Here is a 23,333-nt window from a genome sequence, read left to right on the forward strand (position 1 = left end):
CAAAAAGTGTTTTTCACCGTGTACCCCACGGTTTTTGTGATCGGGAAGCCGTCGGGGAGCACCTGTCAGGGTTGCTGATCCCAACTCGGGTGGAAGAGATGGCAACAAAGGTGGGATTAGAATGATGGGTTAGAAATGAAGAGGACAAGGTGTTAGCATCCTTTTCAAGTGGAGTCCTTAGCAATTCACCATTAGTGGCTAAGAGCTTTTAGATCAGGTCTGGAGTATGCATGAAAGAAAAGTTTGCATAATCTAAAAGTGAAGATGGACTGTTTGGAGTTATTGAATATAGTGCTTGCAGTTCCCCCTCCTACAGATTGTTATTCTTGAAGATATTATGGGGTTTGAGCAAATGCTCAAACAATGTGATTTTTTCTTTTGACACTAGATTTGCTAATTCAATGGCAGATTCTATATCAAGGCTGGCCCTCTTGGTGAGACTCCCGTCCAGGATTTGTGCATTTGTGTAATACAGATATCAATGTGTGTATGATCTCTTCTTTATAATGATTTTTTTTCTTTAAAATGAATATGTTAATACAAAGTTAGTAAAGTGATAAAATCCATACTTCTTAGTGAAGTGATGATGTCCCCCTTCTCCCCAAAACAAAACCAAAAACAAAAAAGAGGGTTTTATAAAGAAACGATTGATTACAGGAGCTCCAGCCTAATTCATGGCTTTCCTCCCTCCCTCTGATTGTGGTGTTGGGATGACAATGACTAAGAGTAAGAATTGAGAACTTTAGTTGGCAGCACATCTTGCACATCTGCACATTCAAGTCTGCCCCATTATATTGACCATCCTAACTCCTAAGTCTGCCCCATCATATTGACTATCCTAACTCCTAAGAACGTATTGCAGAGGGAGAACATCTTACAACTGTATCATCAATGGGGTCTTCCAATGTGAGGGGAAGTTGCCTTAGGACAAGCTCAACCAGCTATTTCTTGTCCAGTTCCAGCATAATAGAGCTGAAGCCCCTACCCATGTCTTCCAAAAGTCCAAACATTTATAGCCATGGCTTCCCCGACCAGACCTCAAATTCTATATCAATGTCCTCAAGGACATTTCTCATTAAGGTTTCTGATAACAAACCTACCACGAAAGGGTCAACTCAATTTAACAATGACCAATACCTCTTAATGAAGAGGTCAGGAGACTCTCTGGTGGTATATGCAATAACCCCCACCCTCAATTTATATAAAAAATCGCCACAGGATACAAATGCAAATGCAAACTCTTTTTTCCACGAATCTTCATTTCAATATTTCAATATAACTGCAGAAGAACCCTAAAAGAAAAGTTTGAAAGTTTCACAAGGTAGGAATAAGATTAATTAAAGTACAAGTATTCCGCTGGATTAACAACAGAGTATCACCATCTAGAGAAAGAAGATTTATGAAGATACAAAGTATTTCTGATGCTTCACATGCACCAGCTTGCAGGGACATGGGAAGTGAGAAACTACTCTCTCTCAACACCACCATCAACAACTGTCTCCTTGAGAGGTTGCTCCTCAACTGGCTCGGCTGCAGCACTCTCTGGTTGCCCATTTTCTGTAGGTTTAGCACCATCAAGAGCAGCAGTTTCCGAGGATTCACCCGCAGGAGATGCATCGGTTACTGGAATGGTTTTCTTGATTGTCCCAACCTTAACATACTTGCTCATAAACTTGTACTCCCAGTCCTGCAATGCATCGACTTCAAAAGGACCAAGGCCTGAGATATCACCTGTTAAATCCTTCTCCTCGAAAGACATCTTTGCAAGGGCTCTGCTAGCATCCTTGCCTGCAAACAAGGCATACGGTCCACCGGGTCCATAGAACATCCTACAAGAATATTAGATTGCACACAGAATAAATAATTTCGAATAGATAATACTGATTATCAACCACTGATGGAAGGGAGATTATTACACACAAATCTCTTGCAGTTATGTTAAAACACTCAAAAACCCTTTTCCATCCATCTATTAAAATTAGAAACCATACATGCAGAAAGCTATAAGGTGCTCATTCCATCTGTAGCAGGCCAGAAGGAACCTCAACCTATTTATCAATTCCTTCATTCGGTTTTATGCTTTTTCAATAAAGTGTTGCGAATCTCACGCATAGCAAAATTAAAATTCCAAAGATATATATGTATGTACGACCATATAATATGGTTGTTCACAATGTATGATGATCCCTGTTAAAGCATCCACTGCTGAATGGTTAAAGTGCTCAATCTTTTCTTATATGTTTCCACACCTTTTGAGACCTCAAAAATTGGACAAAGTTCCTTTTTACTCTTACGAATACATACAAGATTCATCACTACATTCACTACACTAAAGATACAGAAACCCCACCATTATCTAATTCATTTTTATGAATTTCATACTCTCGATTCCTGGAATCATCCATACCTTCGATTCTAGGAAAAGAAAAGAGTGCTTCTCGTAAAAACAAAGGACCAAAAGTGAATTAACTAGAACCAGGTACGAAATGCGAATAAAAGTTTTTTTTTTTTGAAAAAAAAAACTACAGATTCAACCAATCATTTACCTAAAGAATAACGACGGATTAGGGGAGGAGCACCAAAACGCGACCGGAAAAAATTAAAGTATGGATATTCCCCAAAAAGCAAAGAAAATGCGCTGAATCGCAATAGACGAAATAAAATAGAAGCATAATTTGTTCATAGGAAAAATCGAAAAGGGGGAACGAAGTAGAACTGTAACGGGAATGAAAATACTAAACAAAGATAGAGAAAGGGAATAGTTTATCAATCAAGATCACATAGAATACCAAAAACCGATTGATCGATGAACAAGAAAGCAGAGGAAAATAAGTAAAAGAGCCAACAAATTGACAACCATAGCCTAAAAACAACAGAAACCCTAAACTCCAAGAGAATTCAGAGAAAGAAATAACAATCGAACTGAAAAAAAAAATTAAGAGAACAGGGAGAGAACTGAAACCTGCTTTGCGAAACATCATAGATCTGTCCCTTGATCGCCATGAGTAGAGGCTTCGCGGGGTCGGATCCATCGTATACCTTCAACTCCTCTTCAGTGATTTCACCAAGCTGAACTGGAGGTGGCAGTGGCTTTACCTCTTCTGGCGGAGCTCTCGACCTGGGGGGCTCAGGGGACGAGAACAACCCAGAAATGGCATAGTAGAACGCGAAAGCCAAAGCTACTGCCGTGAAAAAGGTCATCGGAGATAGTCCAGTATAAGCTGTTATCGCTGCTTTCAACGTCTCCCATAGCTGCATATTTGCCATGATTTGCAGTGAATCACAAAAAATAGGCAGAAAAGAGAGAGCAGCAGCGGCAGTGATAAAGACGAGAAATCTAAAGAAAAAGGCTCTTTTCCTCTTCCCAATTTATTGGTATTTCAATTGGGAGACCTATTGCAGCATCGACGATCGATCATCGATCTTCGATAAATCCTTTTCCTAAAATGCCCTTCTTGGTTTTAATTGTTGGTCGATATTCTCAAGGCATTTGGTGAAAAAATTTCAACAAACTAAGGTCTAAAATATCGGTATTGAAATCACACCATCAGATAATTTTCACATTTATTTCGTATCGAAATGTTATATTATATAATAAATATATTTTTTAATGTGATCTAATAAAGAGACATTACATCTAACTATCTAAGATGAATAGGTATCGACAGTTATAATAAACATAAGATGGTGAGTCTGACTTTTTGAAATCAACCAGGCTGCCTTGAAGGCATTTTGTGATTTCAGTTATATTGACTGGTAGGTCTTAGGTGTAATTTAGGAGAAACGATTTTTCTGTTTATTTCGGTTTTTTTTTGTTAGGGTTTATTTGAAATCGTTTGATAAATCAACGGAGAAGAAAGAAGAATGGTAGAGAAATTTTTCTAATTTGTTGTTGGAGGCTCCTCTCCAATGAAGCAGTAACTGATTGGGCAGATGGGTAAAAGCACTGAAGAGCTGGGAAATGCATGACCATCATACAAAATGGAACCCCAGATCTGCCGTTTGAGCACCAGTCGGCCACTGGATAGGATCCATGCAGACACGACAAAATGTCACGAATCAGCAAGATAGGCATGAAACATAACGCTAACCTAATTTATGTTCCACGAGAATTTCACATTAAATTTGAGAGAGTTTTGAGAGTCGAGAGCTGAGTCAGACGAATAGAAATCTGATACTAATTCACCGATCTGTATCGGGCTCCAGTGATATTGAAATGGCCACATACTTAGGAGGTCTCTCATCCATGATTGAGAGTGGCCAGCAATCTGATTGACCCTTGGCATCGGATCCAAAACCTACATGAAGTACTAGGGATGCCATTGCTTCTCTTCTCTTTCATCTGAAGTTAAGGAGATCTTAATCTGATTGACCCTTGGCATCGGATCCAAAACCGATATGAAAAGTAACTAGGGATGCCATTGCTTCTCTTCTCTTTCATCTGAAGTTAAAGGAGATCTTCTTGCCATAAAACACATGCTAAGGAAATCCTCAGTAGTAATTAGAAACCAGTCAACACTCCATTCTCAAAAGCAGATTGTTCTGTAATGTCAATTAAAAGAAAAGAAAAAAACAGGAATCAATCCCATCTTACTGAAACGTAAACCATTTGATATGACCAGATTTGTGCTAAAGTCTTGGAGAGGACTTACAGTTGCTAAGGATATTCTACACAACAATAATATTCATAACAAAACTTTGATAACCAATTTGGATGTTGACTGCTTTTTAGTTGAATGCTTTCTAGAATTTTATTAAGTCCATTTCAGGCAAAAAAATAAACTATTAATTTTCCTCTAGATGAAATGCATGTGTTCATCAATCACATCTAAAAGTCAAGATTAAATTAAATTAAAATAAAAAAGTTCTCTTCAAAATTTTACTTCAACCTTTGATTGTGAGCGTATCTTTGATTGTGACTAATGATACGTGTCTTTCATCTAGAGTGAAATAAATGGTCCATTTCTAACACAAAAATGGACATAATAGAAATTCAAATGCTTTTCTGCTTTCGTGTGAAAACTAATTTCCAATACATTAAATCACTCCTCAATCCTTTCACCAAATTATAGGCAGGATTGTGGACTTGAAACGGCATTCAAACTATCCTCCCTAACTTTTGCAACTTGTTTGTTGGATAACCCAACCTACATATCAGAGTTTCAGCAATAAGATTGGCTATGTGCACAGCACCTATACTCAGCGGTTCAATGACACCTCAACAATATATATTAGAACTCTAGGGTGCACAGAGCCTGATCCTTGTTGCTGTAAGAACCCTGAAAAAATCTCATTCTACCAAGATTGAATGCTTATAATCCAATCCAAGCCGTTGATCCAATTCACAGGTTTGCTGAATGTCTACCTTTCTAGCTCTGCAACCAAAATGGAACCTGCTTCACATTAACCAAACAAACATGGGCCTTCCATTGCTACTCCTCCAACCCCTTTCAGGAACTAGGAAGTAGGAACCCAATGCATCGAAAACGAGAAATACATCAACCTAGAATATCGCCCAGATTTGTATCAATGCATTAAAGATTCAGGTTCTTTCCCAAGTCAAAAACTCCTAAACACCATTGGAAAAAGCATATTTTTCAGTCAACCAACAAGATCCCATTGTGTATGATCCAAAGTATGTTGCAAAACATAATTCATTATGACTAAAGGGTTCTTACACGATTGTATGTGCAGGAATACATAGGATAAAACAAGAAGGAAACTTTTTTGACATGCTTACAACCCCATAAGCATGACTTGCAGAGATCCCATCTCATTGATTTGAGAGAGTGAAAAAACAGAAATGGTCTGTGTCGGTGCTTGTAATAGAACTCTGCCAATGGTTTCTGTGGAACCCACTGATCCAGAAAACGACTTATCTGAGTCCATACTTCATAATCTGGCTTGAACATTATGACCAGGTAAAGAAATTTTTCTAATAACAAGTACTACTTTCTTATCCTGATACCAGGGATGTCCCTCAATCCCATCTTGCATGCAGTTTTCCTGAAAAGTGAAGGTGGCTTTTGCAACCCAATGGAGTAACAGAATTCATTTGCCAGCTCTACAAGCCTGGTTTTATCTCTTCCTATTTCCCTAATTGAATTATAATAGCCAAGCCAAGCATGATACGCTGCATCCTTGGTACTTGAGTCAATCTTTGCCATGGAGTCCTCCACCTGTACAAGAAAACAGTTTCACATGTCAAGGATAACGGAAATTTCACTGTCTTTCTAAACAAATAAATGGAAGAGTTAGCAATGCTGCCAAACACGTAAACCTTATATACAAGCTCTCCGAGTATTACATCGAACACAAAATGGACCAATCTATTGTGCTGCCCTAGAATACAAACTATGAAAAAATCTACCAAGTGAGGGTTTCAAGCCAGAAAAAAATTAATTCTGCAAAACAATAGAAAGAATAAAAGAATCTCTGGGAAAACCGATTCGGTACGGATTTAATATAGCTGAAGATGGGTACCAACAAAGGCCTTCAACTGTTCAGCAGTTGCATAAGAGTTTTGAAGGTAATTTGTGTAAATAAATATTAGTAAGTAAGATTCCAAGCTGACATTTGAGAATTGGAGGGATACCCAGTGCATGAGGCCCTTGCCACTGTGGAGCCTGGGGAGGATCATAATGTATGCAGCGTTACTGCTGCATTCCAAGACAGGTGGTTTCCAAGACTTGAACAATGACCAGTTAGTCACAATGGAACAACCTCTACCATTCCATCAAGGCTGCTCTCGCATTTGTCCTGCCTATTTTCTTCAAAAAGCAGCAACTCCCAAAACAATGTTGCAACATTTTTAAGAATGAAATCCACAGCCAGTCTGCCTAATGTAATACCTAAGTACTACCATTTTTTTCAACACACTTTTAATATGAAAAAGTTAAAGCAACTGACGTAAGGCAATAATATTTTGCATGGGCATAATTTTGAAATTTGAAATTTGGATAAGCGAAAGAAACCTTCAGTTTCACATCTGAATCTATCTGTGGTAAATTAGATTTCTGAATTGGCAGATTGTTTATTTCATCCAGGAAATGTTCTTCCCATGGTGCAAGCAATAGAATGCCTTCTCCTCCTTTGCCTTCACGCCCAGTCCTACCAAGACGATGTATGTATTGTTCTCTGTCGATTGGAATACCAACCTACAAATTGCCAAAATTCTGGATTACACACAAGTAATAATGCAAGCAGCCCACTAAAAAGTTGATGGTAGTCACGTGTTCTATTAGTACACATATAGAGATACGAGTAACAGCAAGCACTAGATGCTTGATTCTGTTAGTATACACATACAGCCATGAGTTGTTGGCATATCAATTTACAGAATGGTTTAAATTATCTTGGGCATGCAATAATTCCCTACCAGGCAGTTACATCAATACAAATGTGGTTATGATTCTACCAAGACTTATTCCATAAGAGTCTGATAATTGAATAAAATTACGGCTTATAAGCATGCCAAGTTTTAAGCTACCTGAATCACCAGAGTAACATCAGGATAGTTCATGCCACGAGCTGAAACATCTGATGTAACAAGAATCAACCTCTTGGATTCACGAAACTCATCAGATATGCGAGTACGATAAAGTTGAGGCTTTCTTGAATGCATTTCTCTAACATTCAATTTCAACTCTCGAAGGAGGAGGAACATAAGAGATGTCAACATTGCAGTTGTGCAGAAAACAATAACCTGGGCAGGGAACAAACAATTAAACCCCAACCCAACAACCCCCCCCCCCTTTTCTTCTCAAAAAAGAAACAAAAAACAAGAAATAATTATCAACTTAAGAACAAGCAGGGGATAATGTCTCAACCTTGTAATCAAGCATGCTTTCGACGTGTTCCTTCAAAAGCTGGTGAACTAGTTGAAAATGGAGTTCATGAGGTGCAACAATATATGACTGTTTAACCTGCATTCAGTAATCCAAGTTATGCACGAGTTAGGCCCAAGTTTCTTCTATATAAAAAAAAATAATGGTGTACAATGCATAAATGGCATTCTCTGCACAGAACCGAACATGAAACCAGCTCACCAATCTTAGAAAATCATATTTAACCATATCACAGAAAAGAGTCTAAAGTACAGCTCTCAGATTTTCAAGCCCATGGCTTATAGAGGGAGCAGTGTCCATAGAGAAATGACAAACAGAACAAGGAAAGCTTAGTCAGGAGAATATTTCAGGTGAAACCAAATGCGAAGTTCATAAATATTACTGAGGCAATACACAAAACATTCTTGGATGACTTCAATTTCTTTCTTATTTCACTTTCTTGACATTCACTAAGTTTATTGCTTAATTGACAAAATTCATAAGGTGGAACTTGTTAATAATTAAAGCAATCAGAAACCAACAATCAGTATGGAAGACCCATACCTTTTCAGGAGTTTCCACATTACCAAGACCCACTGTATCAATGAAAACATGCTCCTTTTTCAATACAAGCTGTGAAATGCGGCGAACCTGAAAATTTATAATTTAGAAAATTGTAACAGCAAATGTTGTCATGTGTTGTTTACAGCAAGTACACAAGGTTTTGATTTTGAATGAACGAAACCTGAAAGGGGAATTCAACAAATCAACCTCTTTTGGAAGAGTAGCAGAGAACAGTAAGGACTGCCTTTGACGTGGTATGCAATCAACAAGCTTCTCTACATCTTTGCGAAACCCTAGATCTAATAAGTGGTCGGCTTCATCAAGTACAAGCATTTTCAAGCCCATCAAGCGAACAGAGAACCCAGATTTGTTCTCAATATGATCCAATAACCTACCGGGAGTTGCAACTATAATCTGGAAAAGATCCACCAAGAGTGACAAGAATTAATCAAATACATTAGTGACGTATAGGTGAGGAAATATTACTCAAAAAAACCAAGAAAGAATGCAAACTGTGATTAACTTCACAAATAAAGTACAAACCCAACCCCCTTATTCATTCCCCAAAAAAACACCCATCCTCCCACGCACAATGAGGTACACTCCGGTAAAAGTATCTCCCTCATTTCAATTAAGACAAACCTTAGGAAATGAATGGCCATTGCGATACAGAAAACTAGTTTAGTAACATGATAGATTTATCTAGGAAAGATGAAGCAGTGTTTAAGATCTGCTATTTTAGAAATGAAACTGCCTCAAGAAAAGAAAAGCAAGGACATGAATAACATAAGGAACCTGGCATGGATGAGATTCTAGACGTTTCTGATCATCCTTGAACCGTGTACCTCCAATCAGTGTTTGAACACCTATGCCGTCATGGTACTTTAGCATTACGTTGGCCTCTGCAGCAATTTGACTAGCAAGCTCCCTTGTAGGACAAAGAATAAGGACAAGAATCGGTGGCACCCGTAAGTTTGCAGTGCTACTCATAGCCTTCAAAACTGCTTCAATTGCAGGGATCTGTTTATGTTTAGCATCCAAACTTGAGGAGTAGACAAGTGTTGTAAAAATCATCAAAAAAAAAAAGAAAAAAGAAAAGAGCAAGTTAAGTACCAAAAATGCTGCACTTTTTCCAGTGCCAGTTTTAGCCTTGACCAAAGCATCCTTTCCTGCCTCAAATTGAATGATAGCCATAATTCATTTTGTAAATAACGAGAATGAGAAAACATTTGGAAGAGTTGTAATTACTTATTAATGACATTCACAAAGGAAACCAGAAACTATATGAATAAACATGAAAAAGCTGTCAGCTGAAAACAAAGTGAAAAATTCAAGACTGAAGAGGCAGAATGCAGGAAACACACCATCAAGGCAAGAAGCAAGAGTGGCCTCCTGTACAACGGTCATCCGCACGTATCCAGCCAAAGTAAGTGCTTTTACCGTCAACGGGGAAATGCTGCACTCTTCAAATCTGAGGGAAGTCCAGATAGGCAGTTAAAAAAATTATAGTGAAACACAAGCACAAGAAAAAATATACAGTTTTTACACAGAATCCATCACCCTCATTAGCATCAGTGCTATTGATGTTGTGATATCCTCCTAAAAGACTAAGAATAAAACCATAATTGAGACAAAATGAAAAATCATTAGCGTTACAAAGCAAGCACCAAGTTTGAGCAATGACCGAAGGAGAAATTTAGAACTGACGAATATTTAACACAGATAATATAAAGAAGGTAGTTTGGTTTTCGCCAGTTAATAAGTCTAGTAGTTTCATTTCAGAAAAAAACTGACATTGACAAAGCTCATCATTCGCAAACCTTTTCTGACTCAGAAGTGATGCCTCCTCGCTGTTTTGTCTCCCATCTTCGTCCAAATTTCTCCTTCTCAGCTCATCTCGAATGGACATAATTTGCTCCGAAAAATCACTCTCACCTTCAGTGAACTTAGGAGCTCGCCTTATTTTCTTCATATCATAATTTCTCAAAGTAGCTCTGCCCATCATCTCCTTTACACTAGCTTTACCTTTCAAATCCGTATCTTCTTCTGATTCCTTGTCACTGAAATCAAACCTCGGCCATCTCAATTTCTTAACAGCTTTCATCTGGACTCCTTTAGTCTCACTAGTAGCAGTCTTTACGAAACCATTCTGCAAACCAAATTCATCGTCATCGTCATCACTAGACGAAGTGTCATTTCTTCGAAATCTATACTTTGGTCTCGAGATCCTCCCTGCTACAGCCGAATAATATCTAGGTTTAACTGAATCAAACGCTGACCTTGAAGCTTCACGACGATTAGCCGTCAAACCACCATTGGCCGCAACAAACTTTCTCAGATCAATTGGCGATTGGACTGCCTGATTCCTCGCAGGAGGTCGAGGGGGAGTTGACTTCACCGGCCCGTCGTCTTCATTCCACAAGTCTTCAGCTCCTTCTTTCATGAACCGATCGGCAAGGGCTTTGACGTGATCTTCAGCACTCATCGCGCTGTAATTAGACGACGATTCTGATTCCAAGGAAGGTTCATCGGACTTACCGGCGAGTTTTGCACGGATTTGGGATCTAATCCTAGCCCGATAAAGCTGTTTTTCCTGCTCGAGAAGCTTTTGCTCCTTTTCTTTGGCTTTCTTCTCGTGCAGTCTCTTCCACTGCCATTTGTTCAGACCACCGGGGAATGTTCGTGGCCCACCGCCCATGGAGCGGAAGAAGGAAAGGTTATACAGAAGCTTGTTCATTGTCGAAGAAGATGCACGCAACCTAGACGAGTTCATTTTCTTGATATGAAGAAGCCTGAATTGCGATTCTATTGTTTCTTAAGATATGAAGTCATTTCAGCGAGGCTTTCCAAGGGTTTAGGGTTTTGAACAAAGAGAAGTAAATGAAAACGCGCGCGCGTTGCTTAGCTTATGCGCTTTCTTTAATCCTTTTTTAAGTATCCGGGGGGTTTTTTTTTTTTAACCTGATTTTTCTTTTTCCTTAATAAATCCAATTTCAATTTTTATGTAATTTCTCCAGCTTTTAATAAGTTTTAGGTCATATCAAGTGAAAAAATGTAAACGCCAGCGGGAAAAATTAACCAATATAGGTGGGATTTTTTTTTTTTTTTTTTTGGTTGCCAACCCCAGTTCCAAGACTTTGCCTTGACTAATCCGTTGTTTAACCTGGGTCGCATACTTGGCTGTGGTGGGTGAGTCTCCCAACAGGGATTTTTTGCATCCACAAGATTTTGATACTGGAACCTTGCTTAAAGTGACCAAACTGCTTACCACTTGAACCAACCCCGTTGGTTTCAAAGGTGGAATATTTCTTTGTCAACCACCTTAATCAATAAAATCAGCAAAAACATTATAAAATTAAATAAAACTGCATTTAAGTCTATGTCAATCTTAAAATTTTCAAAAATTAAATTAAGAATAGACTAATATAAAGAATACAGATTTAATTAAGAAATAGTAAAACCTTCAGATAAATTACATTATGTAGTATCTAAGGAATAAAGGCCACTTTATACAAGATGCAAGTTAGAAATGTAGGAAAACAATCTTAAGTCAAGGTTTCATACTTTGTTGTTTTTATATGTCTCATTTAGCTCGAGTTATGTTCAAAACCAATAGGTCTTTAGATTGTCATAACTGAATACCTTTAGGTGAAACCAGTTCAAATCACAGTAATCTGATTTTTTTTTACACTATTACATGAAGTACTATTTTTAACTTCTAAAACCCCTGAATGTGCTTGTAATACTGCGGTGACAACTTCTTATATAAAAATCAATAAGCTTAAGAAAGTAATGGGTTCAAACCTCTACTCCTACGATACATCGGTCCCTCTCCTTTGGGCCTATGGGTTGTAGGCCCCCAATCACTATGATTGGATGATGATAATCAAAACCCCTTCTTCCATGTCAACTATTAATTTCCTTTTAATATAGCAGAAATGTTTTCCGATTCAGTCACAGTAGGGTTTTTAGGCTCTTGTGGTCGGAAGGGTAAAATTCAAAAGACTGAAAGGTAACCCTCTCCTTGGGCCGGGTTGTAGCCCCCAATCCTTGATTGGATGATGATAATCAAAACCCCTTCTTCCATGTCAACTATTAATTTCCTTTTAATATAGCAGAAATGTTTTCCGATTCAGTCACAGTAGGGTTTTTAGGCTCTTTGTGGTCGTGAAAGGGTAAAATTCAAAAAGACTGAAGGGTAATTCATTCTATATTTTATTATCTCATCGTTATCTAAAATAAATAAATAAAAATAAATAAATAAAAATAAAAGAAAAAGGAAAAAAAGAAGAAGATAACTAACTCATTTTAACAGAGCTTCTTAAGGGTTTGAGGTTGTGGGTATTGATTTTTTATTTCTATTTCTATCCAACTTATGGTTCAAACCCTAATAGATCGCTTGTGTCATAACCGAAATGAATACATAACTCGATAATATAGTTGGAATCGAAACCAAACAATCCAAATCAAATTAAGTTGGTTCCATTTTGGATTTGTTTTTCTTTTTTTAAGAGTTTTAATTTTTTGACACCCTTGCATTCCCTTGCCAATTATTGGTATCTCTCGCCAATGATGGGTTAGTAAAGCGGTTAAAAACCCTACTTTTCACGGGGAGGTATTGGATTCACACCCATTCGGCGACATTAATTTGAGGATGTAATCGTGGTGCGCGCAAGCTAGCCCGGATGAACCTCATAAAAAAATGTAAAAAAGTTAAATTTGGCCAAAAAAAACTATTGGTATCTCTCATATGTAGGATTTTGTATTTATCTTGACTCCCACAATCTCTTAGAGTGGTTTGTTTGTATTTTTAATTTTTTGATGATATGGGGATTTTGTTATTGCCATTTTGATTAATAACTTGACCAATATCAGTGGGCATTTCAGATTTTGATGCACTTAAGAACATCACCACGCAGCCATGTAGGGGAGAGGTACAAAAACGATGGAGATGCAGGGGATCGAACCCTGTACCTCTCGCATGCAAAGCGAGCGCTCTACCATTTGAGCTACATCCCCAAGATGACTCTTAAAATTTCATTTACATTAAAATACCTTCAAACCCAATGTAACATTTATTATCGTGAACCGAACTTGGAATGCACTCCTACCCGCCATATCCTCAGATCTGCGAGGCTCTGTAAGCAGAGTGACGGTCCCCGACAGGTTTCGAAACCGATTATTCCTGTAGGTAACGCAAATATCAACGGTTCAGGTGTCATTGCAGCAGAAGAAGGAAGGAGGAGCCTTAATATTAGTGTATTGCACTCCTGCGTCTACGCAAAGAAGATTAAAAGGATTAAGAAGGCGAAGGGGAAAGATATGGATCGGAAGAGAGTGTTAGTGGTAGGAGGGACAGGTTACCTGGGCCAACATGTGTTGAAGGCATTCTCAGAGATGGATAAAAGGCCTTACGATCTCGCATTCACCTATCGCTCTACTCCTCCTCAGTCTTTGCTCGATGCCATTTCTCCATCTCTCGCTTTCCCTGTCGATATACAGACTGGCCTTGGGCTTGATTCCATCTCATCTACCTTCGGTCAAGTATGTTTCTCCGTTGGCTTAACCGTCAGTTATTCATTTTTTCCCTTCAAACGAAGTTCTGGAAAGTTAATTAGTATAGACATAGCACGGATTCTGCTTTTGTTCTAGTTTTGATTTGATTATCTCGTATATTTGTCAGTGATATGAACTTAGATGTTTCAATTGGCGCCTAATACTCAGTAAATTTTTAATTTGCCAGCCTCATGTGGTGATCAATTGTGCTGCTCTCTCAGTACCTCGTATATGCGAGATGGACCCTGCTGCTGCTATGGCTGTCAATGTACCTTCTTCTCTTGTAAAATGGCTTTCTAGTTTTGGCGACAGTGGCAGCCTTTTGATCCATTTATCAACTGATCAAGGTAAAGCATTGTCCACCTTGATCTTGGATATAGTGTGTTCAAAAGATACAATCGAAGATGATTTGCTAACAAGAGAAGTATTTTTTATTTTTTAATGCGCCATAGTCTCAGACTTCAAATAAATACAGGGATAATTGCACAGGACCAAATAATGAAGATTTAAGAGCCCCTTTGACATCCCAATGTTTTTCAGCTTATCACCCTCATATATAGCAAGTAGTTGCAGGGAAAGAAAATTGCTTAATTCATATTTCTGTTACCCATCGGAAGAAATAATTCTATGTTATCTGGTCTTCAGGCAGTCAATACAAGTTACTCAACTGGCATTACATGACTAAACTGACATATTTGTTGACAATTGCAGTATTGATGTTATTCTGCTAAATATCTGAGCAAATATGACAAATCTAGAACTTGATGAAAGGCCCCACTGATCATACTTGATTTTTTCCCCAAATCATGTTTCGGCTCCTCTGTCAATCAATTCATCTGATCACCATTTTAAAATGGGTGAGTCCAAGATATGCTGTAACTAAATGTTTTGAGTTGCTGCAACCAGAAAGTGATCCAAGAAAATATCGTCCTTTGCTAAACTGTATTGGGGGAAGTGAGTGATCTTCGCCTGGAATTTAAAACATCCAGCTTCCCCCGGTAATGATGGAGAATGTTGCATTCTAGAGAGTAGAGATGATTTGGATAAATTGAAGAGCCTTAGATCTCACTTGGTACTTGGCAAATTTTCCAACTGGAAGAGAGCAAGTTGATGTTGTCTGAACCTGGAAGATGTTATGGTGAAGACCATGACAAACATAGTTCAAGGTAGCAAAAAGGAGTGTTAGAAGTCATTTTGGGGGGTACAAATTGTTGTAGGCCTATACTATTGAAATATGGAAATGGGATTCGTATTCCCAACACCAAATAGGAGAAGGTAATGGTGGTCATTTTAGTCTTGTTTGTTATCTGACACTACTGATTGTTTTCTGGTGTTTCTATCTAGAAGAGTTAAATCTTTCATTCATTTATAATTCTTTCTGCTGTAGTTACTTCAGCATGGATTCCCAGTCTAATGTAACTCCACCGTCAGTTTATGAAGGGCTTAAATCCTTTTATAAGGAAGATGATGAAACTGTTCCAGTAAATGTCTATGGGAAATCAAAACTGGCAGCCGAGCAGTTCATTTCTGCCAATTGCTCAAACTTCGTGATTCTTAGGAGTAGTATCATCTATGGGCCTCAGACAATTTCACCTGTCGCAAAATCTCTTCCAATTCAGGTTCTTACAGCCACCTTGTATTTTCTGCTTTATCCCTGTGTTTGTGTGGTTGTTCTTGGAGATTTGTATAAACTGGTAGCATACCTTCAAATAAACAAACACTCCCCCCCCCCCCTCAAAAAAAAAAAAAAAAAAAAAAAAAAAAAAAAAAAAGGATTGTCCCTCTGGATTTTGATTTCTCCAGGAAAACCAAGTCAAACTGAGCATCCCAGTACTGAAAAGTGTGGTAGAGGAAATTGATTGACTATTCCATCTTGGAGCCTGGTCAAACTGATTCCCTTAGGAAAAAAGCTGATGTTGTTAAAAGTGTGGAGTTCTCTTATCCAATGTTTCTATAAATCTTTGGCCCACTGACATCTTCATGCCTCAAGGTATTCAATTTGCTATATATGTGCATATATACCTCTACCTGTGGAGACTATTTTTCACTTAAAAGAATAATGGAACGATCATCTGACTCTTTATTTTGAAAAGCTCTAAATTTTTTAGGAATTTATTGAGATTGTTTAGTTTCTCCAATGCATTGTGAAGGAATAAATCTACTTTGGGTACTTCCTACCAGATTTATATCTCTATCTTTGGATAGTAAGAGTGCAGATGGGTTGACTTTTGATGATATGACAAACTCTGTGTAAATACCCCAAGGGAAACAGTCAAGTTGGCAAGGGATGGTTGTGTAAGAAAGCATGAGGTCCTGAGGTTGTCGACTCTTTGTATCCTTGGGGCCACTCACATGTGTTTAGTTCTCTTTATTGCTTTAGGTGAAAGTTAAATGGTTCTCATTGAACCCTATTTAATTGACTTGGTCCATGCGGTTGTGAGGTTAGTACAGACCTCCGGAATAGTTAGGCTAAAGGCCTGAAAACTCGTGCTAACAAACAAGAGAGGGGGGGGGGGGGGGGGACACTCTTATGTAAGTCTGTCAAGCAAAATATTTAGTTTCACAAATGCTGGTACAATTTTCTTAAATAAGAGACTTGGTATGGAGAATGATGTTTGTCATATAATAAAATGGAAAGCTTCATATTCACTAAAACAACAACCAACTCATCCTTACCCAATTTAAGGTAGGCTACATGGACACAACCAAAATGAAGTGGGGGAAGTGAAAAGAAGGATGGAAAATGAGGTGAGGAAAAAAAATCCCTCAAAAAGGAGGGAAAATAACAATTGAAAAGACGGAAGACATATCCTCTATTCCTCTTCAAGTCAGGCTCAGCTGTATGGGATCTGCAAGACTGCAACATGGATCCTTGCCCTCCAATATGCTTTATCCAAGGTCATACTTGGTACTAAACCTAGACTGTGCATGTTTTTCCTCACAACTTCTCTTATGGTCATTTTGAGCCTGCTCTTTTAACCCTTCAAATGGGATCATATTACTCCTCCTTACTGGAGCGTCCCCAAGCTTCTGTTGAACATGACCATACCACCTTACACCACTCTCTTGGAGTTTGTTAGTGATAGGGTCAGCTCTCAAGTCCACTCTGATATGCTCATTCCTTACTTTATCCTTCTACACATAGCTTCCCAAACTTAACTGCCCAACATTCTGCCCCATATTATATCAGTCTTACAGGGCAGTTGTTCTTGTTTCTAGGGAGTTCTGTGCTTTTCTTTTTCTCTTTTAAATACTCTTTAACTGATCTGTTTTTGAAACATTGTCTGGAATTTATGGGTAGGGGACCATATTTTCAGACTACTGACTTCTTTACGTTTTTATGTTCCTTTTTGCACAAGAAGGTGAGTATTACACTTGCTTAGGTTCTAATTAATTTTTTTCTTTTACAAAGATGACAACCTCTGAGCAACAAAATTATCATCTTTTTGTTAATCAATGATTCAATATATTTATTTTTGTGTGGTCAAATATTTCTAAATTGATTAAAAAAAAAGGTACATAATACTACATGGCTATACAACCTCATTGAGGGGAGCAGTTCCAAGAGTAGTCCAGACCAAGAATAATAACCAGCAACAGCAGTGCAAAAGATGCATAATGGGGTTAAACCCACAAAAATATCTTGTTGAAAGGTATGGGCTGAATATGTGTGATCTTCAATAGTTCACATAAATTGTTAAAGGAAGATTTGTCAAACACTACAGAGCTTATATTTGAAGTTAAATAGATATGGTTTCATTAAGTTTCTTGAGAACATATGTTTCCATTTTCACCCCCAAAAGTTTTTGTTTGTTGAACTGATGACTCATTCCTTTTGATACAGTGGATTGACAGTGTCCTTTCTAAGGGAGACAAAGTAAAATTCTTTTATGATGAGTTCCGCTGTCCAGTTTATGTTGAGGATGTTGTGACAACCATCCTAGCTCTGAGTAGGAGGTGGATATCAGGTACGAATCTGTCAGTATCTTTTTTGAGTGGGACTTTGTATTATGCAGGGTATAGTAATAATGATTTACTTATTTTGATATGGAAGGTTTTGAAGAATGAAAGGTGATGCAAATGTTACTGAACTTATATGTGTTTTTTTGGCTGTTATGAGCTACATCATAAAAATTTTCATTTTGATACTCTTAGATATTGATTGACAGCTTCTCTGTTAACGTAGGGGTTAAGGCTGCCTACCTTATGATCATCCACCCAGACTCCACTGTTGCAGGAACCTCATGCAGTGGGTACACCCTCTTTAGCTAATGGTCAACCGTATGTTACTCCACCTATTTCATTTGGCTCTTCTAATCAGCAATGTTTAAAGCATCGTGATTAGCTTTAACCATGTTTGTAATGCCCTAGGCCCAGTCTACATCAATGATCATCCTTGGCTTCTGTGAATGAACATAAAAGGCAGATGTGTACAGGTTACCTAAGAAGATGTATCTTCACTCTCCATCCTTCTCTTGCATCCAAGTAAATGATGTTTCAAGGATTTCCCACTCCAGCAACTGGAACAGTCCTAGAAGTATCCCTGTGGATAGGTTGCACCAACATAATCAGGGCTGTTAAAAGTAGAAATCACACCGCTGTCCAACTTGGAATAAATTAAGCTTGATAAGGACCTAAGGTGATAGAATGGGATCCCAAGGTCTAAAAGGAATGAAAGTGTAGAAGATGGATATGTGGAACTCCAATTGTACCAAACATTAGCCTCCGTGAAGAAATCGGCTGTTGTCCAATCCCATCAATCAGATCTTCGATAAGCCCGGACTGGTCTTGAAGCAGATTGTTCCTTCATAAAGTCCCAAATACTAGAGGACAAGCCTTAATGAATTGGTTAGGTTTCTCCATGTCAACGGAGTGGTCACAGGTTCTGGGAACAGCCTCTGTGCAGAAATAGGGGAAGGCTGTCTACATTATGATCCTCCCCAGACCCCACAATGGCAGCTGCCTCGTGCACTGGGCATTCTAAAATGTACTAATTAGTGCACTTACAATAGAGAAACTTCCACTTCCCAAAAAAAGGCAATAAAGGTCCCAACAACTGAATATTGGTTAAGAAAAATCAGGAGATCTTCAGGATCTAAACCACCGAATGAGAAAGTGATCAACTGATTTCTTGTTCGAATTGCATGTGAGGTAGGAGACACTGAACGTTAGGCAATGGTTTATCAGAACAGAGTCCATCTTGTAAGCAATTTCTTAATAGTGAACCTTGCACTCAAAAGCATTTGATTCTCTTTGGAAAAATTATCTCCAGATTCTGCCCCCTGCTATTATAGTATTATTTTCACATCCATATAACATTTTGGTTTCTCGTTTCTTGGGTAACCATTTGGCATCCATTGTGCTCATTTCAGATGGTAGGCAAATGCAGCTAGTTTTCAACGTTGGCGGACCGGAGAGGGTATCCCGTGTGCAAATGGCTGAGGTTGTTGCAAATGTCAAAGGATACAATGCCTCATTAATCAGTGCTGTTTCTGCATCAACAGTAAGCCCCTCACTTGCCCCCTCTTTTTTCGTTTTCCTCTGTGATGTATGAAACAGGTTCTTCTCGTTATATTTAAGTGGGTAATCCTTCGATTTTATGAATTTGTTCTCTAGGATTTACTTCAGTTTGAAGGATATGTTTAGTTTCAGTATGAATGTTTCAATTCGATGGGATAGACTGACATATCTTCATTGCTAGTGGTCCTTAATTCACATTCAATAATCAATCCATCCTGGCTGTTAGAGAAGCATGATGCACCAAAACCATACTCCATATGCTTTTGTTCCCAAGTCTCATCAGAAGTGGTAATGATAAACAGATTTAATTTGAAACTTTAAGGTGGCCTGTTTTGGTATGTTTCTGTTTCAATTTCTAGGCTGATTTCAGTGTAAAGATTTGTTTGGTTCAATTGTGGCACCCTTTCAGTGAAATAGCTGAGGAGTTGTTTCAGATCTTCTATATCATTTTGTTTCACTCCTTTCTTCTTCTCCTAATGGTCTCATGCCACCACTGACAACCACAGCCACTGCTGCCATGCTGTACGACAACTAAAACAATTTCAACTATTGACCCTTCCAAAAAGAATCTATTTGTTTACTACATATATCAATCGGAAATTGAAATAGAAATCTCACCAAATCTTGCCCAAGGATTTAATAAAATTTATGTGTCTATAAGAACTTGTTTCTGAAATGAAACTATCCTAGTGTGTATTTTGGTTTTATTTGTTTCCACCACTAAATTTAAGACTGGTTTAATGGGCAGGTTGATCGCGGTGTTACTTCGCCGGCTGACATATCTATGGATATCAGCAGATTGGTTCAGATACTCAATATTAACCCTGTTCCATTCCAAGATGGTGTCAGAATGACTCTAGATGTTGGAACTCTTTGAAAATGATGAGGGAAAATGTTCTCAAATGCTTCCTTATTATTTCAAATTTTTTTTTTTTTTTTGGGGGGGGGGGGGGGGGGTATGGGTAATGTTTCCTATTATATTTTTTCCTATAGTGAAAGTTTTCTGGTGTGGAATTGATATTTGATCGGTTGATTCATGCCGATATTAGTGCAAATTGATATCGAAGCCTCACTGTTCAGTGTATTTGTGGATCAATGTGGTACAGTAGTGATAAAGATTGATATATTCTTTGACCTCCTGGTTGCAGCTGCAGCTGCAGTGTTGGAAATTAGGGATTCGAAGGAGGGAATGGGGAAGCTGGTGAATCTTTGAATGGATATATTATTGGCAACTATGGTTAAATATGACTATATACGGGTAACAAGGTTGAATTGCCATACCAGGGCCCGCCTTGTTCTTCAATTTATGGTTTAAATGAAGCAGAATCACGGTTTTAGGGCTTGGGGTATTGATCTGTACTAGTATCATGCCTGGTACATCTCGTATTTGTTATGGTCTGGCTACTTGGCAGGATGCGAATCCCACATTAACATGTCAATCTCTAGCACTAGGGGATATGAAGGGAGAAAGGAAAGGTGTAGAAGGACGAAAGTTCAAACCCAAAGTCTTTTTTAGGTTTTCTGCCTTTACATATGAAAGGCTTTTATTTTTGTGCCGAAAGCACATCCACAGACCATGATTCTAGTAAGGTATGCAGTTTAACCGTCATAGGAGGTTCAAGGGATGGAAATGAGAGGAGGGGAAGGGGGAGGAAAGTATGGTGAAATGAAGATTGGATCTAAGACATTGATGTTATTACATTTTACATAAGATGCCATATCACTTTACGCATATCTACACAATTTAACCCTAGACGTTAAAGGGTAGCTTCAAAGCCTGCCGTTAAGGCATGACATTGGTGTTTGGCTTCTGCACATTAATTGCGCTGAATTGAGCTGTAAATGGTCGAAATTGATAACGATGGATTTGTGACAGTTGAAATTTGTCACGGCTTTACCAATTTCCACAACACCAAAGATGAGCGGTTCACTGTAATGAAAGGCCCTCATTCACCATTTTAAACCCGGATCGTAAACAACTCAGTATTGTGCATTAATTGCATAGTACTGAAGTAAAACTCATGAAATTGATAACGATAGATTTGTGAGAGTTGAAATTTGTCACAGTTTTCCGTTTCCAGAACAGCAAAGATGAGTGGTTCACTGTAATGAAAGACCTTAAAGCCCATCTCATCCAATAATTTAGTTGCAAAATGTATAAGCGACGTACCTTAAAAAAAAGTAGAGAAAACCAAAGTTGCAAACAACCATGGGACCCCATGGGTGGAAGTTGTGACATGAACCAACTTATGTCATTCCAAAGTCTTACCACGTGGCAAAAATGGATGACTTCATCAGAGAATAAAACCTTCACTTAAATTGGATATACACCGTGTATGACATTTGATTAGCAAATATGTCTAGGCCTTCCCTTGGAAAGGACATCTAGTTCTGAGGTAAGAAAGCAAACGCTTCTAACCAAACGACAGAATCCCAAAGGCCCCTCCATTAGTGGAAGACAACCGACCTGTGACTACAGATATGTCATCCTCTAGGACAAGTTTTCTGATATGAAAATCATGAAGATTCAAAAAGATTACAGACTCTGCTTTTATTACTTATATATTGAAGTCTTTGATCAGTTTTTGACTACTAAGATTCATACTAATTCTATCATCAAAAATGTTTTGGCTCAATTCTGATATATTTTCTTCCATTTTGATCAAATCAAGTTCATTGTAATTTTCTTTAACCCCCCCAAAAAAAATCTCATGTTAATTTTGACCTATTCAAACCAATACCCAAAGAATTTTTCTGAAGATTTGATGTTTTGTATTCCATCAGTTGCTTAAAGAAGTTGAATTCAGAACGTCATATGAGTATCTTGATAAAATCTCTATCTTTATAATGAACCTAAAAGAAGCATGAAGATGAGCAACTAGAATGGAATTCTTTTTCTATTGTGACCAAACCATGCACAAAGAGTCCACCCCTATCCATTTATTTCAGCTATGAGAACTATTATGTACCAAAGTGGTCCCAACTCCTTAATAGGTTCCTTCTATAGCCCAACAGTGTCAAGAAACCTATAAAAAAGACCCATAAAAAAAGTAAAGTAAGGTTACGTGTTAATGACATCTCATCTGCAAAGCATTCAATAAACCAGTTAAGTTAGTTTCATAATCTTGGATTTATTCCTTACAATGTCATAATCATGGCAACCCACCCACTACGATGCTGTTGATTATTGACCTTCAAACTCTAATTTTGTTCTCAGGATCCACAGTAATAATTGAAGCCATTCCCTATTTAATTCATTTTTCCTTGAAGACTTATCGATTCAAACACTGTAGTTTAGCTCACTAATTAATCCCTGATCTTGACTTCTCTACTTGTTATATCATTTCAAGCTTTGAATAAGTTGGGTTTATGTCTCATAATCCGAAAGCTAAGGGGTTGACCATGTGACATTAGAGATCCAATCAATGTGAGCAAATGCTTTGCCGGCCAATTATGGTCACTGTACAAAGAACAGGTAAGATTCCAAAAATGAATGCAAGGGCAGAAGAAATACGTATGCCACGTGTCAAATAAAAAGAGTTCAACACTTGTCGGTGAAGAAGGTACCATAAAAAGCGACTCTACCAACTATTATTTAAACCCAAACCCCTATAGAACCAGGTGGGGATGGAATAATCGTAAGGTTTAACGGTCAACTCACACGGTCTTAGCTTCTTAAACTTAATTATACTTATAATTGACCTTTCATCCTGATTAGCCGTCCATTGTCTCCCAAAGAACCAATTTGAATCCTAGGTCTTTTCTACATTCATACCGAAGCAGGTTCCTTAATCAAGGGTATCAAAGGGGATTAACCATCTTGGTGGTCGAGATGGTTTTTTATCGGTTCAAAAATAGATCCGGTTC

At 38.1% G+C, this 23,333-nt stretch overlaps 3 protein-coding genes and 1 non-coding gene across 7 annotated transcripts; 1 reads left to right on the forward strand and 3 right to left on the reverse strand.

The window, feature by feature from the left end:
- Window positions 1–1,201: 1,201 nt before the first annotated feature.
- Window positions 1,202–3,407, reverse strand: LOC149013560 (membrane steroid-binding protein 1-like). Its single transcript, XM_089159877.1, has 2 exons — window positions 2,963–3,407; window positions 1,202–1,829 (listed from the first exon to the last, which is right to left on the reverse strand). Exons 1-2 carry the CDS (start codon window positions 3,265–3,267, stop codon window positions 1,466–1,468), a joined length of 669 nt encoding a protein of 222 aa, XP_089016003.1. The 5' UTR covers window positions 3,268–3,407; the 3' UTR covers window positions 1,202–1,465.
- A 1,755-nt stretch (window positions 3,408–5,162) lies between these two features.
- Window positions 5,163–11,244, reverse strand: LOC149013561 (putative DEAD-box ATP-dependent RNA helicase 48). 2 transcript variants are annotated; one of them, XM_089159370.1, is made up of 10 exons: window positions 10,211–11,244; window positions 9,755–9,861; window positions 9,504–9,559; window positions 9,186–9,410; window positions 8,598–8,804; window positions 8,391–8,477; window positions 7,830–7,925; window positions 7,490–7,705; window positions 6,975–7,157; window positions 5,165–6,179 (listed from the first exon to the last, which is right to left on the reverse strand). In XM_089159370.1, exons 1-10 carry the CDS (start codon window positions 11,161–11,163, stop codon window positions 5,949–5,951), a joined length of 2,361 nt encoding a protein of 786 aa, XP_089015496.1. In that variant the 5' UTR covers window positions 11,164–11,244; the 3' UTR covers window positions 5,165–5,948. The 2 variants fall into 2 exon arrangements, with proteins under 2 accessions (XP_089015495.1, XP_089015496.1); XM_089159369.1 differs by having other exon boundaries at window positions 5,163–6,179; window positions 9,186–9,559.
- A 2,092-nt stretch (window positions 11,245–13,336) lies between these two features.
- Window positions 13,337–13,409, reverse strand: TRNAA-UGC (transfer RNA alanine (anticodon UGC)). The gene has a single exon. It is a non-coding gene; the product is annotated as a tRNA-Ala (tRNA).
- An 86-nt stretch (window positions 13,410–13,495) lies between these two features.
- Window positions 13,496–20,393, forward strand: LOC149013563 (NAD(P)-binding Rossmann-fold superfamily protein). 3 transcript variants are annotated; one of them, XM_089159148.1, is made up of 6 exons: window positions 13,496–13,934; window positions 14,134–14,293; window positions 15,378–15,565; window positions 17,791–17,914; window positions 19,319–19,449; window positions 20,215–20,393. In XM_089159148.1, the coding sequence occupies exons 1-6, from the start codon at window positions 13,713–13,715 to the stop codon at window positions 20,341–20,343; spliced, it is 954 nt and encodes a 317-aa protein (XP_089015274.1). In that variant the 5' UTR covers window positions 13,496–13,712; the 3' UTR covers window positions 20,344–20,393. The 3 variants fall into 3 exon arrangements, 2 of the variants coding, with proteins under 2 accessions (XP_089015274.1, XP_089015275.1); XM_089159149.1 differs by lacking the exon at window positions 20,215–20,393 and adding an exon at window positions 18,133–18,227 and having other exon boundaries at window positions 19,319–19,441; XR_016174020.1 differs by lacking the exons at window positions 19,319–19,449; window positions 20,215–20,393 and having other exon boundaries at window positions 15,378–15,936; window positions 17,791–17,850.
- The last annotated feature ends 2,940 nt before the right edge of the window (window positions 20,394–23,333 follow it).

Source organism: Hakea prostrata, chromosome 6 (assembly GCF_041222555.1).
Source record: "Hakea prostrata isolate BN-2017 chromosome 6, UWA_Hpros_2, whole genome shotgun sequence".
Classification (NCBI taxonomy): domain Eukaryota; kingdom Viridiplantae; phylum Streptophyta; class Magnoliopsida; order Proteales; family Proteaceae; genus Hakea; species Hakea prostrata.

Bases quoted from the DNA above. Each gene is read 5' to 3' on its own strand.
- LOC149013560 (XM_089159877.1), bottom strand. From the start codon at position 3,267: ATGGCAAATATGCAGCTATGGGAGACGTTGAAAGCAGCGATAACAGCT. The intron at 1,830-2,962 runs GTTTCAGTTCTC...ATATTCTTGTAG, and splicing joins TATGATGTTTCGCAAAGCAG to GATGTTCTATGGACCCGGTG.
- LOC149013561 (XM_089159369.1), bottom strand. From the start codon at position 11,163: ATGAACTCGTCTAGGTTGCGTGCATCTTCTTCGACAATGAACAAGCTT. The intron at 9,560-9,754 runs GTGTGTTTCCTG...AATTTGAGGCAG, and splicing joins TCTTGCTTCTTGCCTTGATG to GAAAGGATGCTTTGGTCAAG. The intron at 7,706-7,829 runs GTTGAGACATTA...TTCCCTGCCCAG, and splicing joins AAAGCATGCTTGATTACAAG to GTTATTGTTTTCTGCACAAC.
- LOC149013563 (XM_089159148.1), top strand. From the start codon at position 13,713: ATGGATCGGAAGAGAGTGTTAGTGGTAGGAGGGACAGGTTACCTGGGC. The intron at 15,566-17,790 runs GTTCTTACAGCC...CTTTTGATACAG, and splicing joins CAAAATCTCTTCCAATTCAG to TGGATTGACAGTGTCCTTTC. The intron at 19,450-20,214 runs GTAAGCCCCTCA...TTTAATGGGCAG, and splicing joins GTGCTGTTTCTGCATCAACA to GTTGATCGCGGTGTTACTTC.